The 17,772-nt window shown below is 41.1% G+C and overlaps 1 protein-coding gene across 6 annotated transcripts in view; it reads left to right on the top strand.

Moving 5' to 3' along the window:
* Positions 1 to 17,772, top strand: part of SNX24 (sorting nexin 24) — a 120,753-nt gene that overhangs the window by 68,448 nt on the left and 34,533 nt on the right. For 5 of the 6 annotated variants that reach the window (XM_045571881.1, XM_045571879.1, XM_036409088.2 and 2 more), the window contains one exon: positions 667 to 771. The exons of the other annotated variant lie outside the window; for it this stretch is intronic. In XM_045571881.1, coding sequence (XP_045427837.1) covers positions 667 to 771 — 105 coding nt within the window. The remainder of the gene's footprint in view (positions 1 to 666; positions 772 to 17,772) is intronic. 6 annotated transcript variants of the gene reach the window in all.

The raw sequence follows: 17,772 nt of genomic DNA on the forward strand, positions 1-17,772 counted from the left end.
CAAGCTGCTTCCTATCTCTCTCTCACTGTGACCCTCCTTGAGCCCCACTGGGTAATTACATTGAGCCCAACTGGATAATCTAGCATCATTTCTCATTGTGAATCCCTAATTTAATCAAATATTCAAAGTATCTTGATATGTAAGGTAATATTCTCAGGTTTAGGATGAGGATATAATCGAATACACTTGACACAGGTTTTTCTAACTCAACTTCCAATATAATTATTTTTTATTTATATGTTTCCTTAAAACTGCTGCCCCAAAAGGCTTAGCTGAGAATCATCTTTATATTTTAGTTGTATTTTTTGAAATTGTTGTGTGAGGCTGCAGTTGGGCCGCCATCTTGGTTTCTCCCATCTGTATTAATTGGTTTTAGAAATTAAAAACTTTTTTACTTTCTTTATAAATTAAAGTCCTGAACTTTTTAATTTTTTAGAAAACAATAAATCCAGTCGAAATACAGATGATGTACAACAATAGCAACGACTATCAAAAACACAAAATTTTGATCCTGAAATCTGAACATTTAGGACCGCTAAGAATTTCTTTTGACAGATTTTCAGTGTTATCATATGGCAATAACAATTGTTCACTTTTTTTTATTGGCTCCCCCCTAATAATGTTTTTATAATTAAAATACATTTCCTATATTTTCTGTCTTTATAGCTTAAGAAATGTATTAAAACTCCAGAAATCCCTTCAAAACATGTGAGGAACTGGGTCCCAAAAGTGTTGGAACAACGACGACAAGGCTTGGAAACCTATTTACAGGTAAGATGTGCTTAGATGCTCTGTTAATACAGCATAGTTTATTTATTTATTTATTTATTATTTTTTAAAATATATTTTACTGATATTTTACAGAGAAGAAGGGAGAGAGAGAGAGAGAGAGAGCTAGAAACATCGATGAGAGAGAAACATCGACCAGCTGCCTCTTGCACACCCCCTACCAGGGATGTGCCTGCAACCAAGGTACATGCCCTTGACTGGAATCGAACCCAGGACATTTCAGTCTGCAGACCGACGCTCTACCACTGAGCCAAACCGGTTTCGGCAATACAGTATAGTTTAAATAGCCATTTCCCTCAGTACTTTTTCCTCAGAACTTACGGGTGAGATCCAAAACACATGAAGCAACCAAACCTTCTAAATTAAAATAAAATTTAAAATTATAGCTGTGTTGTTGGTTGGTTCATTTAGCTTAAATTGGGTTCTATTTAAAATTGGTTATGGGGATCAGAGAAGAGAAAATTTAGTCTATAAAGGTAAAAACTGATGTCAAAAGGGTCTGTTTGGAAGGACTTGTATACATGCATATAAGTACAACCAATGGACATAAAACTATGGGGAGGGAGGGGCTATGGGGGAGGGAGGGAGGGGGGCAAAAAAAATCATTAAAATATGTAAAAAATAAATAAATAAATAAATTAAAAAAAAAAAAAAAAAAAAAAAAGGGTCTGTTTGTCTTTATAATTCAGCTCTACAAATAACTTTGTTTTCCTTACCCCGTACTCCCCCCCAAGTTGTATTGCTTTCTCGTAGCCTTTCTTGCCTTGAGGTTTAGGGTGTTTGGGAGATGGTAAGAGGAACTGAATTTCTTGGTGGGCCTGGCTAGTCCCTCTCTGGGATCATATTACGAATGAGTGTATAAAATTTGCCTCTGATGAAGTGCCAACTTCTTTGAAAATTAGCACTTATGTTTTTGAAAGCATGCAGTAGGATGCTCTTTCCTGACGCTGGGTTACAAATAGAACTACCTAAATTCGAAGAACAAAAGTACTCCCTTTCTGCCATGTAACAGAATAAGCAAAAGGAACGTGTCACCTTTTCTAAGATCTAAAACGATAAAGACTGGGTGAACGTGCAGAACTCTGCACAGGGCAAGTGCTGAGTTGAGGTTGGAGGAGGGGCAGCATGTGGAAGCCTTGTGGTCAGCCAGGTCACCTGAGCCCGCTTCAGAGGCTGACACGTGAGAATGACTGAGATGGTGTGAGATGGGGCGGTCATGGAGTCTTGGCTCACAAAAAGAAAAAGTTGGACTTCACCTAAAGTTATGAATTTACCATGATGATCTATCTATCCATCTCTAACACATGTTACAGCAAAGAAATCGGCAGCCCAGCCTGAGTTCTTCCATTGATGTCTTCCTAACCCCATCAGCATTGATTTTGGTGTGGATTCTGTGTACGAGGGCAGCCATAGGCTGTGTTAAGCCAGCATACTATTTCTTCTACAGAACTTTTCTTTAAAACATTATTTTAAATTGATTTCAGAGAAGAAAGGAGAGGGAGAGAAAGATAGAAACATCAATAATGAGAGAGAGTCTTTGATTGGCTGCATCCTGCACACCACCCCCTACTGGGGATCCAGTTGCAACTCAGGCATATGCCCAGGAATCGAACTGTCACCTCCTGATTTATAGCAGTTCAATGCCCAAGCACTGAGCAACAGTGGCTAGTCTGTCAGAACTGGTCTGCGTGGTTTTGCCAGGATAGAAGCTGAGGAGAGGCTGTCACTAGAGGCTTGATGATAAACTCAGGGGATTCTCTGGCTGCAGGAAGATGCTGAGCCCTTTCCTGGCCTCCTGCAGTCTCCCTGGTCTTCCACTGCCCAAAGAGGAAAGCCGGCAGCTGGCAGCCCGAGAACGGCTGAGGAGGCCTCTCTTCACTGTTTTTGCTCTTTTGCTTTTGAACATGGTGGTGAGTCCCTTGCCTGCCTCTCCCTGGGAGTGGGAGATGAAAGGAAATGGGGACCACAAATGACAGGAAAGTGTGCGGCTGTGTGCTTTGAGAGTCTCTGTATGGAGCGGAGAGACTTTCAGAGCTTCAGGCAACACTGTGGAGCAAAACCAAACAACAAAAAAAAACTTAAAAAATGAGATGTTAGACCTTGTATGCAAAGGGTAAAACGCATGTTCTGTGTAATTAAATGGCATGGGTAAACATTGCATTCTTATTTGTAAGGCAGATTTTCCACAGATATTGCATTTCCTCAAGCTTTAGCTCTGAAGAAAGCTTTGCTCTCTCCCCTGCCATTGTATTTGACACATGACTTCCATTACTCCTCAGTGTAAACATTTTAAGTTGTTTGTACTTGGAATATAAATATGCGGGTAAAATCATCTGGCACAGAGAGGAGTTTACAGTGACACTCAAATTGAGCTTAGAACTTTCTGGTGTCAGTACGAGGCTTGAAAGATGTGGTCGAAGGACTGAGAGAGCTTGTTTCCTGTTGTGCATTTAATATTCAATTTGTGGTGTGTGAAGTCCCTGGGAGTTCAAGGGCGCTTCTTTGCAGGCGTGGGGAGCAGGATGGAAGGCGGAAGGATGAGTGGGAGTGCTTACCAATCCTAAGTGAACTAAAAGCTTTGGCTTAGGTGTCTTTTCACCATAACTTTTGGAATTCAAGTCTAAATAAATAAATAAATAAATAAATAAATAGTATTCAAAAACTAGAAAATAGAAGACTTGTTACTGGTCCTTCTGCTCGCCTGTGTAACTCCAGTTCGAATCCCACTCACCCTGAGCACTTGCACCTGAGCCTGAGCTCCCGGGAGCAGGTGTCACTAGCCCTCCTCGGCAGCGCCGTCCTGCAGCCAGCCCATCAGGGCATGAGCTGGCTAGGAAGGCCCTGTTCTGGTCCATAAACCTGAGAAAGTATTCACTCCAATGCCACACTGTTTCCATCTCACAGGGAACACAGGCATTGTGTAACCCAGCTTGCCTTCTGCCCTTTGGTTGTGGTCGTGATAATCTGTGTGGCCTCGATTCCCCACCCATAAAATGGGCAGATTAACTCTTGAGAGAACAAAAGAAAACAGTTCTTCCTCCTTTTGTCCAAGGAACAGCTTGGTCCATGGCTGAGTACAAGACACACATTTCCAAAGGTGCTCTTTTAGTTTAGAGATGGAGAAAGTAAGGTCAGTGGTGTACAAAACTTGCTTCACTTCCTATAGTACATTGGAGATGGGACTGGAATTTTAGTTTCTTAGCTCCTAGTGTAGGCTCTTTGCGTTATGCATTGCAGATTTTCCAAGTCTGAGAAGATTTTTCAGCCTTGACATATAATTTTACTTAGGGAAGTAATAATTAATAATAATAATAAATAATAATAATAATAATACAATAATAATGGAAAGACCTTATAACCATCAACTATCATAATGTAATTGACTAATATACACCCCAGCTCCCTTGGTAGTTCAGTAGATTAGTGATTCTTTTAACCTATAACTTGAATATTTCGAATCCTGTGAGAAATATGAGTATGTGTCTGTTTGCTGTGTTAAGTCATTTACATGGAAGTAAAAATCTTAAGAACAAATTAATTGGGGTTTCCCAAACTGATTTTGACCATCAAACATGTTTTATATAATAATTATAGCCCCTCATTTGAGATGACTTCCCATCTTTCCTGAGATCCAACTGAAATAAAAGTATAAAAATTTAAGAAGGAATAAACCCCGACAGTTAAATAGTAGATGGTCAGGGGAAAAAGAAGATCATCAAAGGAAGAAAATTTTTTTTAACAACTTTCTGTAAGATGAAAGTTTCTAGACGTGTGTGAATGGATGCAACAGAAAGCAGAAAGCAGCAGCCCAAGCTCAGTTGTGGGAGCATGTGTCTGAGGTGGGAGGCGGCCTGCCCAGGGCTGTGGTGAGGAGCTTCTTAGAATCAGCAGGTGAAGGAGAGGCCGAGGTGAGCAGTGAAACTGAAAGCAAATGGTTCATTCAAGGCATATCTGGGACAGGTGCCCAGGCTACTGACATGGTCCAGACTGCAGGCAGCCTGATGTTAATGACCAGGTTTAAAAAAAAAAATTGAATGACTTTTCCCTTAAAAAGAAAAAATGTAACAAAATATTAAGCAGAATGGTTGAGGACAGCTAAAGCTTTTAACATGGATATTGGGGCGCCCACGTTGACAATTCCTAAGGAAAAGTCCGCCAACTGCAGGTGTACCCACACTGTCATCCCAGTGGCAGGAGGAGTGTGGTGAGCGCTTCTGCTGCCACACCAGCAGAGAAGACCCATCCACACCTCCCAGGCCACTTTCTCCAGGGAGATTGATAGCCAAGGATCGCCAGGCGCGTGAAGAAAATGAGTAGCATGAACAAAAGACTAACATGAACTAAAGTGCTGGCTCTTCATCAAAGATAATTCAGGTCACAATCTTTAAAGATTGATTTACGAAATAGAGAGTTTCACAAAGGTATTACACCTAAACGATGACAGTAGGATACTGTGGAAAGGAAACAGCAAGAGCACACACAAGTTCTTAGAATTAGTTGTTGTCCAATTGAAAACATTCAGTAGCTGCTCTCTCTAGTTGGGATGCTATTCCGTAAAGTACAGACACAAAACCCTCCAACAAAAGGACACAGAGGACCGGTATAATTTCTCCTTTCTAGAGTCCCAGAAAAACAAAAAAGAAGAGCGGAAAATACAAAAGTAGGGAAGAGAATAATCAAAGGGAAAAAAGTTGAAAATTCCCCTAAGCTGGAGGATATGAACCTTTAGATAGAAAAGGCAATTCCAGGGCAGGGCACAGAGAAGGACAGAAACGCTCTAATGTCCAGACACTGGCAAGATGTCATTCCATTGGAGATGAAGATTCAGAATCTTTCTGAAAAGAAAAAATAAATGGAGGGTGAGCTTGAGGTTTAGTCGTGGCTCCATTGGTTTATTTGAGGCTGATTTTATGGTCAGGTCCCTCATTGTTCTGTAGTAGCAAATTACAAGCTGGCACGATTTTTTAGGCAAAGACTTTTGACAGGAATTTTGCATACATCCGTGGTCCCATTTGTTGCAGTCACATGAAATTTCTCTTTCTGAGAAAGGTACCCACGTCTTAGGTCTCTTACTTGAGAACAAGCTGTTTACATTTTCACCCTTTTCTCAAAGAGTGAGCGATAATGAAATGTACACGGAGCGCTGGGAACTACACAGAAGCAGTTCACAGAAATCACAACAAAGGATCATCTCAGCTACTATAAATCTTTAAAAAATAGTTTGAAGAAAACAATTCCACAGCTGGGGTGAGGCCGGCTTGTTAATATAGTATAGATGCAAGGTGCTATCTTCAGCAGAACCTGTTATCTGAGTAGCCACCCCTCACTCAGTCTTCAAATTATACAAAATGTTCCACTGGGTCAGTAATCTGCACTGGATCAGAGAGTATTATGTTTTTAACTTCCCCAGTAGCATATTGAAGCATTTATTAAACTTGGCCATGTGTGCTTCAAAATGTATATATACTGTAAGTGCAATGTGCTGTATACAACCACATCAAGTTTGTTAAGCATGCTATTCAAGTCTCCTGTATTTTAGCCTCTTTATCTATAAAACGAAAGGTGTATTAAAATTAAGTAAAAATACATGTTGATTCTTTTTACTTTTTCAATGTGGCTACTGAAATATTTAAATGTTAAATTTGCATTAAACATTATAACAAAATACTGCGTATATGTGGCATTAATATAGGTTACAGCATGTGAAGGTGTTTATTTCTCATTCTCCCTTCCCCTGGGGATGTACCCTTCAGGGGCTGTATTTGGAGCTCCCCTCTTAGGGTTCACTGCTCACCCATGGGACAGAGCCAGCTTTGGTTCTTGTTTATCTATCATGATTTCTGTTTATATTCCACTTAAGGCTGCTTTAGATTCCTTATTTCTTTCTACCTCAGTGATGCATTTTTAAAATTACATATATAGGATGTCCCAAAAAATGTCTGAGTAATTATAAAGCCAGGGTATATTGAAATGCATTTCATTTTCAAAATGGAGCTATCTGCTGTTAAAGCGTGTGTATACATTTTGGGGGACACCCTGTATATGGCATTTTCAGGATCCTAAGGATTCTTTTCAAAGGAAAGCTTAGCCGTAGTGAGTGCTCTAGTGTTAAGTCACTCTTCGCAATTGTCCAGCTGTTACCAGCATCTGCAATGGGGGAATCGCTGAGCAAGGACATACACTGTATGTTTTCCTGGAATACATTCTTCTAACATGGCGAGTTTTGGAAAACAAGTTTAATTATTTTACTGACCATGAGATGTTATCTGACAATGGATTTCATATCCTGTTCACTCAGGGGCGGTAATGAGGTTATGCAGAGTCCTTCGTTAGGGTCCATCTAGGGCAGCAGTGACTGGTCAGACTAGAATGCATTTCAACTCAGGCCAACTGGAGCATAAACCTTTATAAAATGCAGTCTGTTGTACTCGTACACATGTGTACACCTCTGTTATAAAGTAGACCTTCGACATGCCCATAAGATAGTCCCCAAAAAGATTGCAGCATGACCATTTTAAATGTTTTTTTATTATTATTATTTATTACACAGCCTGTCTGTAGGCTTAATGTCATGGAGTTCACAGCATACTAATAATATTCTCTGCATCTCGCCCTTTACCCTTTTCCACCTGCCGCCCACGCCATGCTTACTTAACAAGACATTGCCTCCCGAAGTAGGCTGCCTTCCTACTCCCCTGGACGTATTTTCCAGCCTGTTCTCTTTCTCTTCCCCTAGCTTCTTTACTCTCCTAACAACTCTGCAGCAGCTTGGTCCCCTTCCCCATTATGCCACTATTTACCCAACAGTGTTCTATGTAAAATACCACTTCAGTTTTTAAAATCTGGGAATGGTGTTCTATATAGAAAATTGTTGGGTAAGCAGTTGCTCTGCTTGTCTGAACGGTTGCCTCATCCCCTGTTGCTACATGAAAATTCTTAGACAAGGTGCCAGTTCCCACCAGAATCACGTGGTCATTACATGTCAGGCAGGTGTCTGGTACCACCTAGTGTTTTCTCAGAAGTGTTCTCTTTGACGGGACAGGCAGTTTCTGTCCGAGGTGGAACATGCCTTTTAGCCATTTGTGAGCCTCATTTTCTTACTGCCACACTAGAGTGTGTTTGTGGACTTATGTTTGTGATTGCAGAGTCCTTGTAAATTTGAAACTTGACCTGACCTATTTTTGGTATGGCCAAGAGCCATTTTTAGGTATCTATTTTCACTTTTGCTTCACTTCATTAAAGAATACTATCAATTAGTACTCCTTTAGGGGGCCTTTTCCCCAAGGCCTATCCAGAATCCCAAAGTTGTCTTTTTTCTTTTTGTTTTTGAACTGTTTCATGACAATTGTAGGGTAGGCAAAATTGGGCTGAGAATACCAGACCAAAGGAAACCAAACTGAGATCCAGGTTTGTAATGTTTTCAGTGCTTGCTTACCAGAGAAGGGGCTCCCTCTTGCTTATCTCAGCAAAATTGCAAACCACTGCTTCCCACCCGCTGCTGGGGTTGTGAGCCATCAGTACTGCAAAGCTTAAGTGTAGAACAGGTTTCTACTTAAGAGCTTAGAATTATAATGATCCCTAAGTTAGTTTTACTTTTAAAATGGGTTTTCTCATTATTACCACTCTTACCGTCATAGATATTTCTAAAGGTAAAACATTTATTATGTAACATATTTTTACCCCTTTCTTTTGCTCCACTTTCCATTTTCATGCTTTTAAGCTGGACACATGTGTCTGTTCCCGGCCATCCAATTCTGGCTGAGGAGTAATTGACATTTTCTTTCTTAACCCACCACCGCTTTCAACAAAGGCCTTGATGAAGCTGAGTCAACTCAGCACATGGCCAAGAAACCCCCTGCTTCCCTAATGGCCACCTTATCCCTTAGCTTAGGTGCTTACTAGCAGAATTTTGAGTTTAATTCACAGATAAAGAAGTGTTGCAACGGCAGCTTCCCTTCTTACAAAGGACATCCTCCTCCTCCTCCCCCCTCCTGCCTCCTTAATCCTCACCTGAAGATATTTTCCCATTGATTTTTAGAGAGAGTGGAAGGGAGGAGGAGAGAGGGAGAGAAACACTGATGTGAGAGAGACACATCAATTGGTTGCCTCTTGGACAGCCCCCCCACCAGGGCCAGGGAACAAGCCTGCAACCAAGGTTGCAACCGACGCATGTACCCTTGACCAGAATTGAACCTGGTACCCTTCAGTCCAGGGGTCCTCAAACTTTTTAAAGTGGGGGCCAGATCACGGTCCCTCAGAGAGCTGGAGGGCCTGACTATATGAACTACTAATTCCTACTGTAACACCTCGGCTGCGCTCACTGCCCAAAAAACCTGGCGGGCCGGATCAGACTCCTCTGCGGGCCGCATGTGGCCCGCGGGCCGTAGTTTGAAGACCCCTGCTTCAGTCCATGGACTGATGCTCTGTCCACTGAGCCAAACCAGCTAAGACTCAAAGGATTCTTTTAAACTGCAACTGAAGTAAAGAACAGGACCTGCTGTAGAGGGGAGGGCTGTATTGGTGAAAGAGAGATGTGCAGTGTGGGCTTCAAAAAAAGCACTGCAGAAGCCTACAGAAGTAACAGTATCGGTGAAGGTCCTGCTTATAACATGAGACAAAACTGTTCTTTGTTCTCCTTAAAGATTGTGAACAGTGTGTTAAATAATATTAATGGCCGGGATTGTCAGTATTTAACAGTACTTTCCTTGTACAAGTGATTTTATTGATCGATACAGACTCAATGTAACAGGGGCAGATTATTTTTACTGATTTTATCAAAACCTTAACCAAGTTTGTTAGTGCACCACATATCTTTAAATAGATCTAGATGATGATATAGATTAAGAAAAGCAAACCACCATCCATCTCTTTTTGATCTGTTAATAACTTAGATCCATCATTGCTGGCGAGTGTTTCCAGACTCTGCTGTGCATACATGCTTGTGTGGAGCCTGTGAGAAATCCTGCAGCCTTGTTTCAGCGGTTGGTTTTCACACAGAAAAACCCCAACCACTTAGCCAGAACTTGGCAGACACGTTTGTCATCATATTTTGTGAAACAATTGACAACACGTGAATTAAAAAACACTTTAAAAGTCTCTGTTTTCTATTTTTAGTTTTCATAGGCAGGGACCTACAGATTCTTAGGTTTTATGGAAGTTCAAGAAGACTTTTCTGTGCTAAGTTAAAAATTCTTTATGAAGGCTACAAATAATCACCTAGAACTATGTATGATACTTTTCCTCATTATGTATTTTATTTTATTTTTAAATATATTTTATTGATTTTTTACAGAGAGGAAGGGGGAGGGATAGAGAGTTCGAAACATCGATGAGAGAGAATCATCGATCAGCTGCCTCCTGCACACCCCCCACTGGGGATGTGCCTGCAACCAAGGTACATGCCCTTGACCAGAATCAAACCTGGGACCCTTCAGTCCGCAGTCCGATGCTCTATCCACTGAGCCAAACCAGTTTTGGCTCATTATGTATTTTAAAGGTTTGCTTTTTAATCACTTAGAATTGTGCTGCTTAATTTCAAATGCTTTTTGTTTCTCAGTGACTTTCGGGCTTCCGTTGGTCTCAAAATGACTTAGACTTCATTTTACAATGATTCTCAGTGCAGAAGCAATTTTTTTAAACTTCGGAAATGAGTCACATATATTGTCTCTTCAAAGAAAACAATACACTTTCCTTTTAATGAAAAAATGAAGCAGTAATTTAAAGACTCGGGGGATGCACTCTTGCTCACCTTGGTGGGTGAGCCTGGTGGGAGGAAGCCTGCCCCTCAGAGCGGTGGATAAGGAGCCCTCAGAGGTAATGTAGGCCCACGGGAGAGACATCAGGAATGGCAATTGCAGAAGCTTTGGGAACCTCAAAAATGTTTATGATTTTATGGAGAGGAGTCTGTGTGAAGGACGGCAATGGAATATGGACTGAGAGTTCGCCAGTTCAATTCCTGGTCAGGGCACAAGCCCGTCAATGTTTCTCTTTCATTGATGTCTCTCTCTCTCTCTCCCTCTCTTTCCCTCTCCCTCCTTCTTTTTCTCTCTCCTTCTTCCTTTCCCTCTCCCTCTCCCTTCCTCTCTCTCAAAAATAAATAAAAACATATATATATTTTTTTTGAAGGAAGAGAATAGAGATATGCATTTCAGTATACGAAAGGTGGCCGCAAAGCTTTAATCAGGCTTAAAATATAAAATATAAAACATAAAATATGAATCATCACATATTGAATATCTGGTTTGGCATCTGTACTGATTAAAAAAAAAACTCTCAGTAGACACTAGAAAAGGTTCAGTGACCTAAACTAGAGCCCCTGGTTAATAAAGTGAATGTTTAGGGTTAAATTCTCCTCCGCCAGCTGGCTGTGCTGAGGGCAGGACTCCGGCTGTCTTCTGTTTTAGAAGGAGGCGTGGTGGAGTGTGTGGTGCCAACACCCAGGCCTGTACTGGTTTCTAGAAAGCCAGCTCCACGCGCCTTCCAGAGACACTGTCAGCGATGCCACTTCCTGTGTGTGGCTGGACCACAAGTTGCTTTTCTTCACATTTAATCTTATCTTTAAAAGTGGATGGTTTTATCTGATAAAAAACCAAAACACCTTAAACCTCAGAGGGAAGGTTAGGGAGGGTGGGGGTAAGGGAGAGAGATCAACCAAAGGACTTGTATGTATGCACGTAAGCATAAGCAATGGACACAGACAACAGAGGGTGAGGGTGATGGCAGGATGGGGGATTATGGACACATTTATAATTCCTTAATCAATAAAGGAAAAAAAAAACCACAACATCTTGAGATAGCATTGTATTTGTGAATATTAGCTCCTTTAAGGCAGCTATGGTGGGCTTGAGTCTTTCTTTAATACTACAGTTTTCCATTCAGCAAAGATTTTAAGAAGCCTGACATTATTCTTGAGATACTTTTTTTTTAATAATGATTATAATTGACCAACTTTTATTTATTTATTTATTTATTAAATATATTTTATTGATTTTTTACAGAGCGGAAGGGAGAGAGATAGAGAGCTAGAAACGTCGATGAGAGAGTAACACCAACCAGTTGCCTCTTGCACACCCTTTACCGGGGATGTGCCCGCAACCAAGGTACATGCCCTTGACCGGAATCGAACCCAGGACCTTTCAGTCTGCAGACCGACGCTCTACCACTGAGCCAAACTGGTTTCGGCTTGAGATACTTTTGATTTGTATTTTATCACATTTGTGGGTAACGGACTCAATGAGTTTTTTAAAAATTGGCTTTTGTAGTGTGGTTTTCTTTTAGCTTGATGACTCTAGTTTAACCAAAGGAAGTTTACTGCTTTCTACAGTCATTTCTCTTTTGATATAAGTCATCTTTTTCTTCACAGACATCAAGATTTCTCTCCTGGTAGGTTTATGTATTTTTAGTATAATAGCATTTTTGTTATTGTCCCGATTTCTCCATATGTGCATATTCACCAGTTGAGAAAACTCCAAAGAATAAAAATTACTTTCTGTAATTCTTCCACTTAGACCCCTGGTTCTGAACCTGGGCATTTTACCTCACAGGAGACATTTGGCGATGCACAGAGGTGTTTCTGGTGGTCACCGCTAAGGACGGGGATGGTGTTAGCACTGAGTGGGAAGAGTCTTCTATGCTGCTGAACATCCTATAATTCATAGAGCAGCCCTCAACAAGCAGTCATTTGGCTGAAAATGTTAATCGTGGTGAGATTGAAAAATTCCGACTTTGACATCTCATAAGTATGATGTGCTTCCTTTGTCTAGTCACTGTACATATTTTAATCATATATTTTCCAAGATTTGTTTTGTCATCTCTAGTGCTTTATAAACTCTTCTTTTAATTTAAAAACATCCCAGACATTTACTGTATATTAAATATTTCTCTAAGGCAATGTAGTTTTTTTTTTTTAATATCTTAACTTTTATATTGACAATTTTCAACATGTGAAAAAGTAGAATCCTATCTAATGAAGAGGGGATATGCTAATTGACCATCACTCCATCACAAAGCTGCACCCACAGCTGAGGCCAAGTTCCCATCAGGAGCCTTAATGAGCAATCAGCAGGGACCTGAGGCTTGACAGGGAACCTCAGGCCTGTCCCCCACCCAGCAGGGCTTAACAGGGGACCTCAGGTTGCATACTTTCCCCCCCCCTCCCCCCCCGGAGTTAGGCTGGGGGCCTCAGGCCATGCCCCCTACCCGGCAGGGCTTGATGGGGACTTCCAGGTGCACTCCCATCCTGGTGCTGGGCTAGGGGACCTCAGGCTGCTCCCCCCGCCCCCCCCCCCACCCCAGCACAGGCCAGAGTACCTCAGGCACGCCCCCTCCAGCTGGGGCTTGACAGGGGACCTCAAGGTGCCCCCCAGTGCTGGGTTGAGGGAACTCGGGCTGTGCCCTTGCCCAGCGGGGCTTGACAGGGGGCCTGAGGCTGCACCACCCTCCCGGCACTGGGCCAGGGGACCTGAGGCTGCGCCTGCCCACCTGATGAGGCTTGTCAGGTGACCTCAGGCCATGCCCCACACCCAGCGGGGCTGGGTGGGGCTTGATGGAAGACCTCAAGACATGTCCCCTGCCCCGGTCTGGGCTGGGGGACCTTAGGCCATACCCCCTGTCCTGGCACTGGGCCAGGGGACCTGAGGCTATTCCCCCTGTCCCGCAGGGCTAGACAAGGGTGGGAATGCCGGGTCTGGATCCAGCCCAATGGAGGGGAGGGGCGGGTCTGGGTCTCACGTGATTTTGAGGTGCATGTGGATGGGCGGGGACTTGACTCTGAGTCCCATGGTGAGCCCCAGACTCTGACAGGAGGAAAGTTTTTATATACAATACATTTTACTAATTTTCTTTCATCTCTGACACTTCTATTATAGAGAAAGGGCAAATAGCAATATTATTTCCTCTAATTAATCCCCCTTTAATGTGCATGAATTTCCTGCACTAGGTCACTAGTCATATAATAAAATCCTAGATACCCATCATTCAGCTTCAGCAATTACTGACTCAGGGGCAGTCTTATTTATATTCCCATACTTACCCCACCATCCCATATTATCTTGAAAAAACTCTGACATTATATTTTTACCTATTAATATTTCAGTATGTTATCTCTAATAGATAAAGATAACTTTTAAAAACAATTTTTAATAAGGCCCCATAATATTATTTGCTAAGGATGCATTATAAATTACTTACTTGAGAGCCTGCTGTTGAATTTTGGGATGATTTCTAGTTTTTTTTCCTAGAGTTTTGTTTTTATTTTAATCTTTCTATGGCAAATTCTCCTTGATCTACAGGTGAAGTAGCAAGTGTGCAAACTAAGCAAGGCAAGAATGAGCACAAGGCCCTTAATTTCATTAAACACTGTGTAACTGGTAAAGATTAATGTACATATCTCTTGCTAATTCTTTCCAATTACTTAGTTCATATAAATTCCCAAGCCTGGTTAATTATGCTGAAGTCAGGGAGTAATTTTGAATGGTGTTCCGACAACAAGGGAATTTTCCTGGTCTAACCTTGCCCTCTCACGCAGACTCTCAGCACATTAGGCCCTCAGCCCACAGTCCATTCATTTTCTGCTCAGGCCTAATTGCTGCCGACTGGCTGCCACAGGTACCTGGATAGCCTGCGTTTAAGGAGGCAGGGACTTCTGAGAACAAATAGGGGAAGATTAATTGTTTGTTTTGCTCCCTCCCAAGAGAAATGTGGGTGCTTAATCAAGAAAAATAATTTCTTCTGTTGATTTGGCTTATTTGAAGAAAAGATAATTGCGTAAAGGTGGATGCAAAACGATGCCTTTTATAAGAGGTATTGCCACTTACCTACACAAGAGACAGGATGTAGGGAAATATATGTAAGACACTGATGAAATGGATGAGGATGGCTCGCATTTCTCATAGTAAGTAATCTGGCTGTTGGGCTTTTATTTGTACCAATAGTGGTAGCTAGTATTGTCATTTGTTTTGTCTGGATGTTCGGAAATCTAATCAAGGAGACAATAGTGTGGAAAAAATCAACAACACTTTTCCAAATTGTTCTTAATTGCTAGAGTACGAAGTGAGCTAAACGCTGTGATGTTTCCAATTAAAGAACCTGTTTCAAGCAAGCACTATTAAATCTATCTTTCCCAATCTGATAAATAAGCGATCAAAGAGTGGAGCAGATTAATTGAGAGCAATTAGTTCCAGATTCCTTGAAATAGGTGAAGTGACTAACCTTATTAATGATTTTGGCAATTTTTGGCATGATAGCTATAGCACTTGTACCTTCTGGCCAATCAAAAAAGGAAACTGACTAAATGTTACCACATTGCTTATGATTTTTAGTACCAAAAGCCATTTGCTTCCCAAATCTCAAGTTATAGGAGAAGAACATTGGATGTTCTAAATTAAAGTCGACCTTTGAATTTGGAAAGGAGGAAGTGAAGGAATTGAAAGAATGTGTATTGTCCCTCTGACAGGAAGGGATAGAGTTATAAATGCAAGAGTGTCTACACCAGGTGAGTCAGCAAAACTCTACTGGAGAAGACCAGCTCTCTAAGTATTTCAGGTTATGCGGCCATGTGGACTACTCAGCTCTGCTCTTTTAATGTGAAAGCTGCCATGGAAGATATGTAAACAAAGGAGAGGCATTCCAATAAAACTTTATTGGCCAAACAGGCAGTAGGCCAGATTTGTCCCTCCACCTATAGCTGACCCCTAGACCTACAGGTTGGTGGCAGATTGTGGTGGATGGACAACAGCGGAGGCTGGAAGGGAAGAGTTTGGCCTGGCATCAGGTGGGTTTGGGCTCAGAGTCCTGAATCTCCAATCACTGCTGCCTAAACTAGGGTAGTTGATTAACCTCTGTGAATACTAGTCCTCTTTTCTGGGAAGGGGGATAAGAAGGTATACCTCACAGCATTGTGAATGAGGAGGGGATGAGCTAATATACACGATGCATTTACCCAGTTCCTGAAATATAGAATAGGCACTCATCATTCTGTCTTCAGATATGGACCATATTTGGCATGTAGTTTTGTCCTCGTTTTTCCCAAATCCTAAAATATTTCAAGGACTCCAGGAGCCACGGGGATTAATACCAAAATATTAATTATGTAGCCAGGAAAATTCACTTAGAAAATATTCTTTTAGGAATCATCTCACCAAATTAGCTAAGCCCATGGCTGATTTAAAATGTCTTTAGGGGCCATACCTAGCAGACATTTTCCAAACAAAGCAGTGTTGTCACTAGGAAGTTCTAATGGAATCTTTTATCCATTTATTCACTTACTCATTCATTAATAAAACAAACATCTTTAAGGACCTATTCTGGGCTAGGTAATTCTATGTGACATTTTATTTAGATTTATTGTTTCACAGTTCTCTCAGCTTCATCCTCACTCAGCAGCATCATCTGGTATTTGAAGTCAGTCTGCCTAAATATGGACCACATTGTATAGGAAGATCTGTGGAAGCCTACCTGCAGTAGACAAAATAGTAGCAATCAGGGGGCAGATCACTTTTAGCCTTTCCAGAGCCCGCTGGTCAAGGGAGAAAATTAAAGAGCGCCGGTGCAGGGATCTCATTAGCTCTGGCTTCTTTAGGCCACCCTAAGGTGGATATTCCTTCTCAGCTTCATCTCCGATCATACCCACCTACCTAAAAATCATCTTATGGCACCTTGTCAGCTACCAAATTGTGATATTCCTGGGCCAGGTGTTCAGAACTCCAGCCATATTGTACATGTTTCTTATGTGCCAGTCATACTTAGCTTACTGCGTGTCTTTGTCATGACCTTGTGTTTATTATAGCCCTATCTGGTCTATCCCTTTCTCTCATCTCCGTTTACCATCCTGCAGGCTCATTTTAGTACCCCCCCATTTGGTGGGACCTTTCTTGATTCCCCACGCCCAGGTATGATATTGTCAAACCCTAATGCACCTTAGTTGACCGTTATCCTGTCACGTTTTACCTTCCGTGGTAGCTCTTACAGTACGGATCCTCTCCACACCAGGTTCTGAGTCCTGCATTTCACCCTCTGCTCCCCTCAGCATCCTCTAACTTAGCTCAGCCCACCCTGACTACCGACTGTCAGATAATTGTCTTAATGGTATTCCATATTATCCTCACCCTTGGTTTTGTTGTATGTTTTATTCTCTTTGATAGTTTGGGACATAATCTTAGACTCAGATATAAGCAATGTCTTATTTCATCATGCACTATTTCATTGTATCATATTCTCTGAGTTGCTCATGGTTTTTTCTTTATTTTTTGACATGTGCAATGTTTAAAGTTTGCATAAAATTTTTAAAATTCTATAAAGCAAAAGTGTCACCACAAATTCATATCACATGACAGGTTGATTAAAAGAGTATGCTCAATACATATGACAAAGGTCTAATTCCCACGATATGCAAAGAGCTTTCAAATTTTAAAAATTTAGGAAAATGGGCAGAATTCTTTCATTAAAAATAATTATAAATGGTCAGTTAACAAGAGAAAAAGTTATTTCATTATTAATTAGAGAATGGTCAATTAAAGTGAGATAATGTATTTGCTTATAGATCTGTAGAGATTAAAACAAAACATTTGTACTCATCATTGGTGAGAAATAAACATTCCTATATGCCTTTAAGGGCCTGCAAATTATGGCAGCCTTTTAGAAAAGCAATTTGGCAATTCCTGCTCTCGGAATTTATTCTATCATTATTTTTGCTTACTTAGGCAATGCTGGATGTAAGACATTTATTTCATTGCAATATAATTATGAAAATCGTCCAATTGGGGGTGGTGGTGGTGGTTTAAAGTATATTGGAATATTTATACAGTGGGAAGCTATACAAAATACTCCATAGCAGTTCAAAAGAATGCTATAAATATATATATACAGATAGGGAGAGATGTCCAAGACTATGAATTGGTGCAAAAAGAAGGGAAGTTGTCCAGATACATTTTTTAAAGTAATGCTTTATGTTTTGATCAGTACATTCACAATTTACAGCTTTGTGAA

The sequence above is a fragment of the Pipistrellus kuhlii genome, unplaced genomic scaffold (assembly GCF_014108245.1).
Source record: "Pipistrellus kuhlii isolate mPipKuh1 unplaced genomic scaffold, mPipKuh1.p scaffold_m20_p_4, whole genome shotgun sequence".
Classification (NCBI taxonomy): Eukaryota; Metazoa; Chordata; class Mammalia; order Chiroptera; family Vespertilionidae; genus Pipistrellus; species Pipistrellus kuhlii.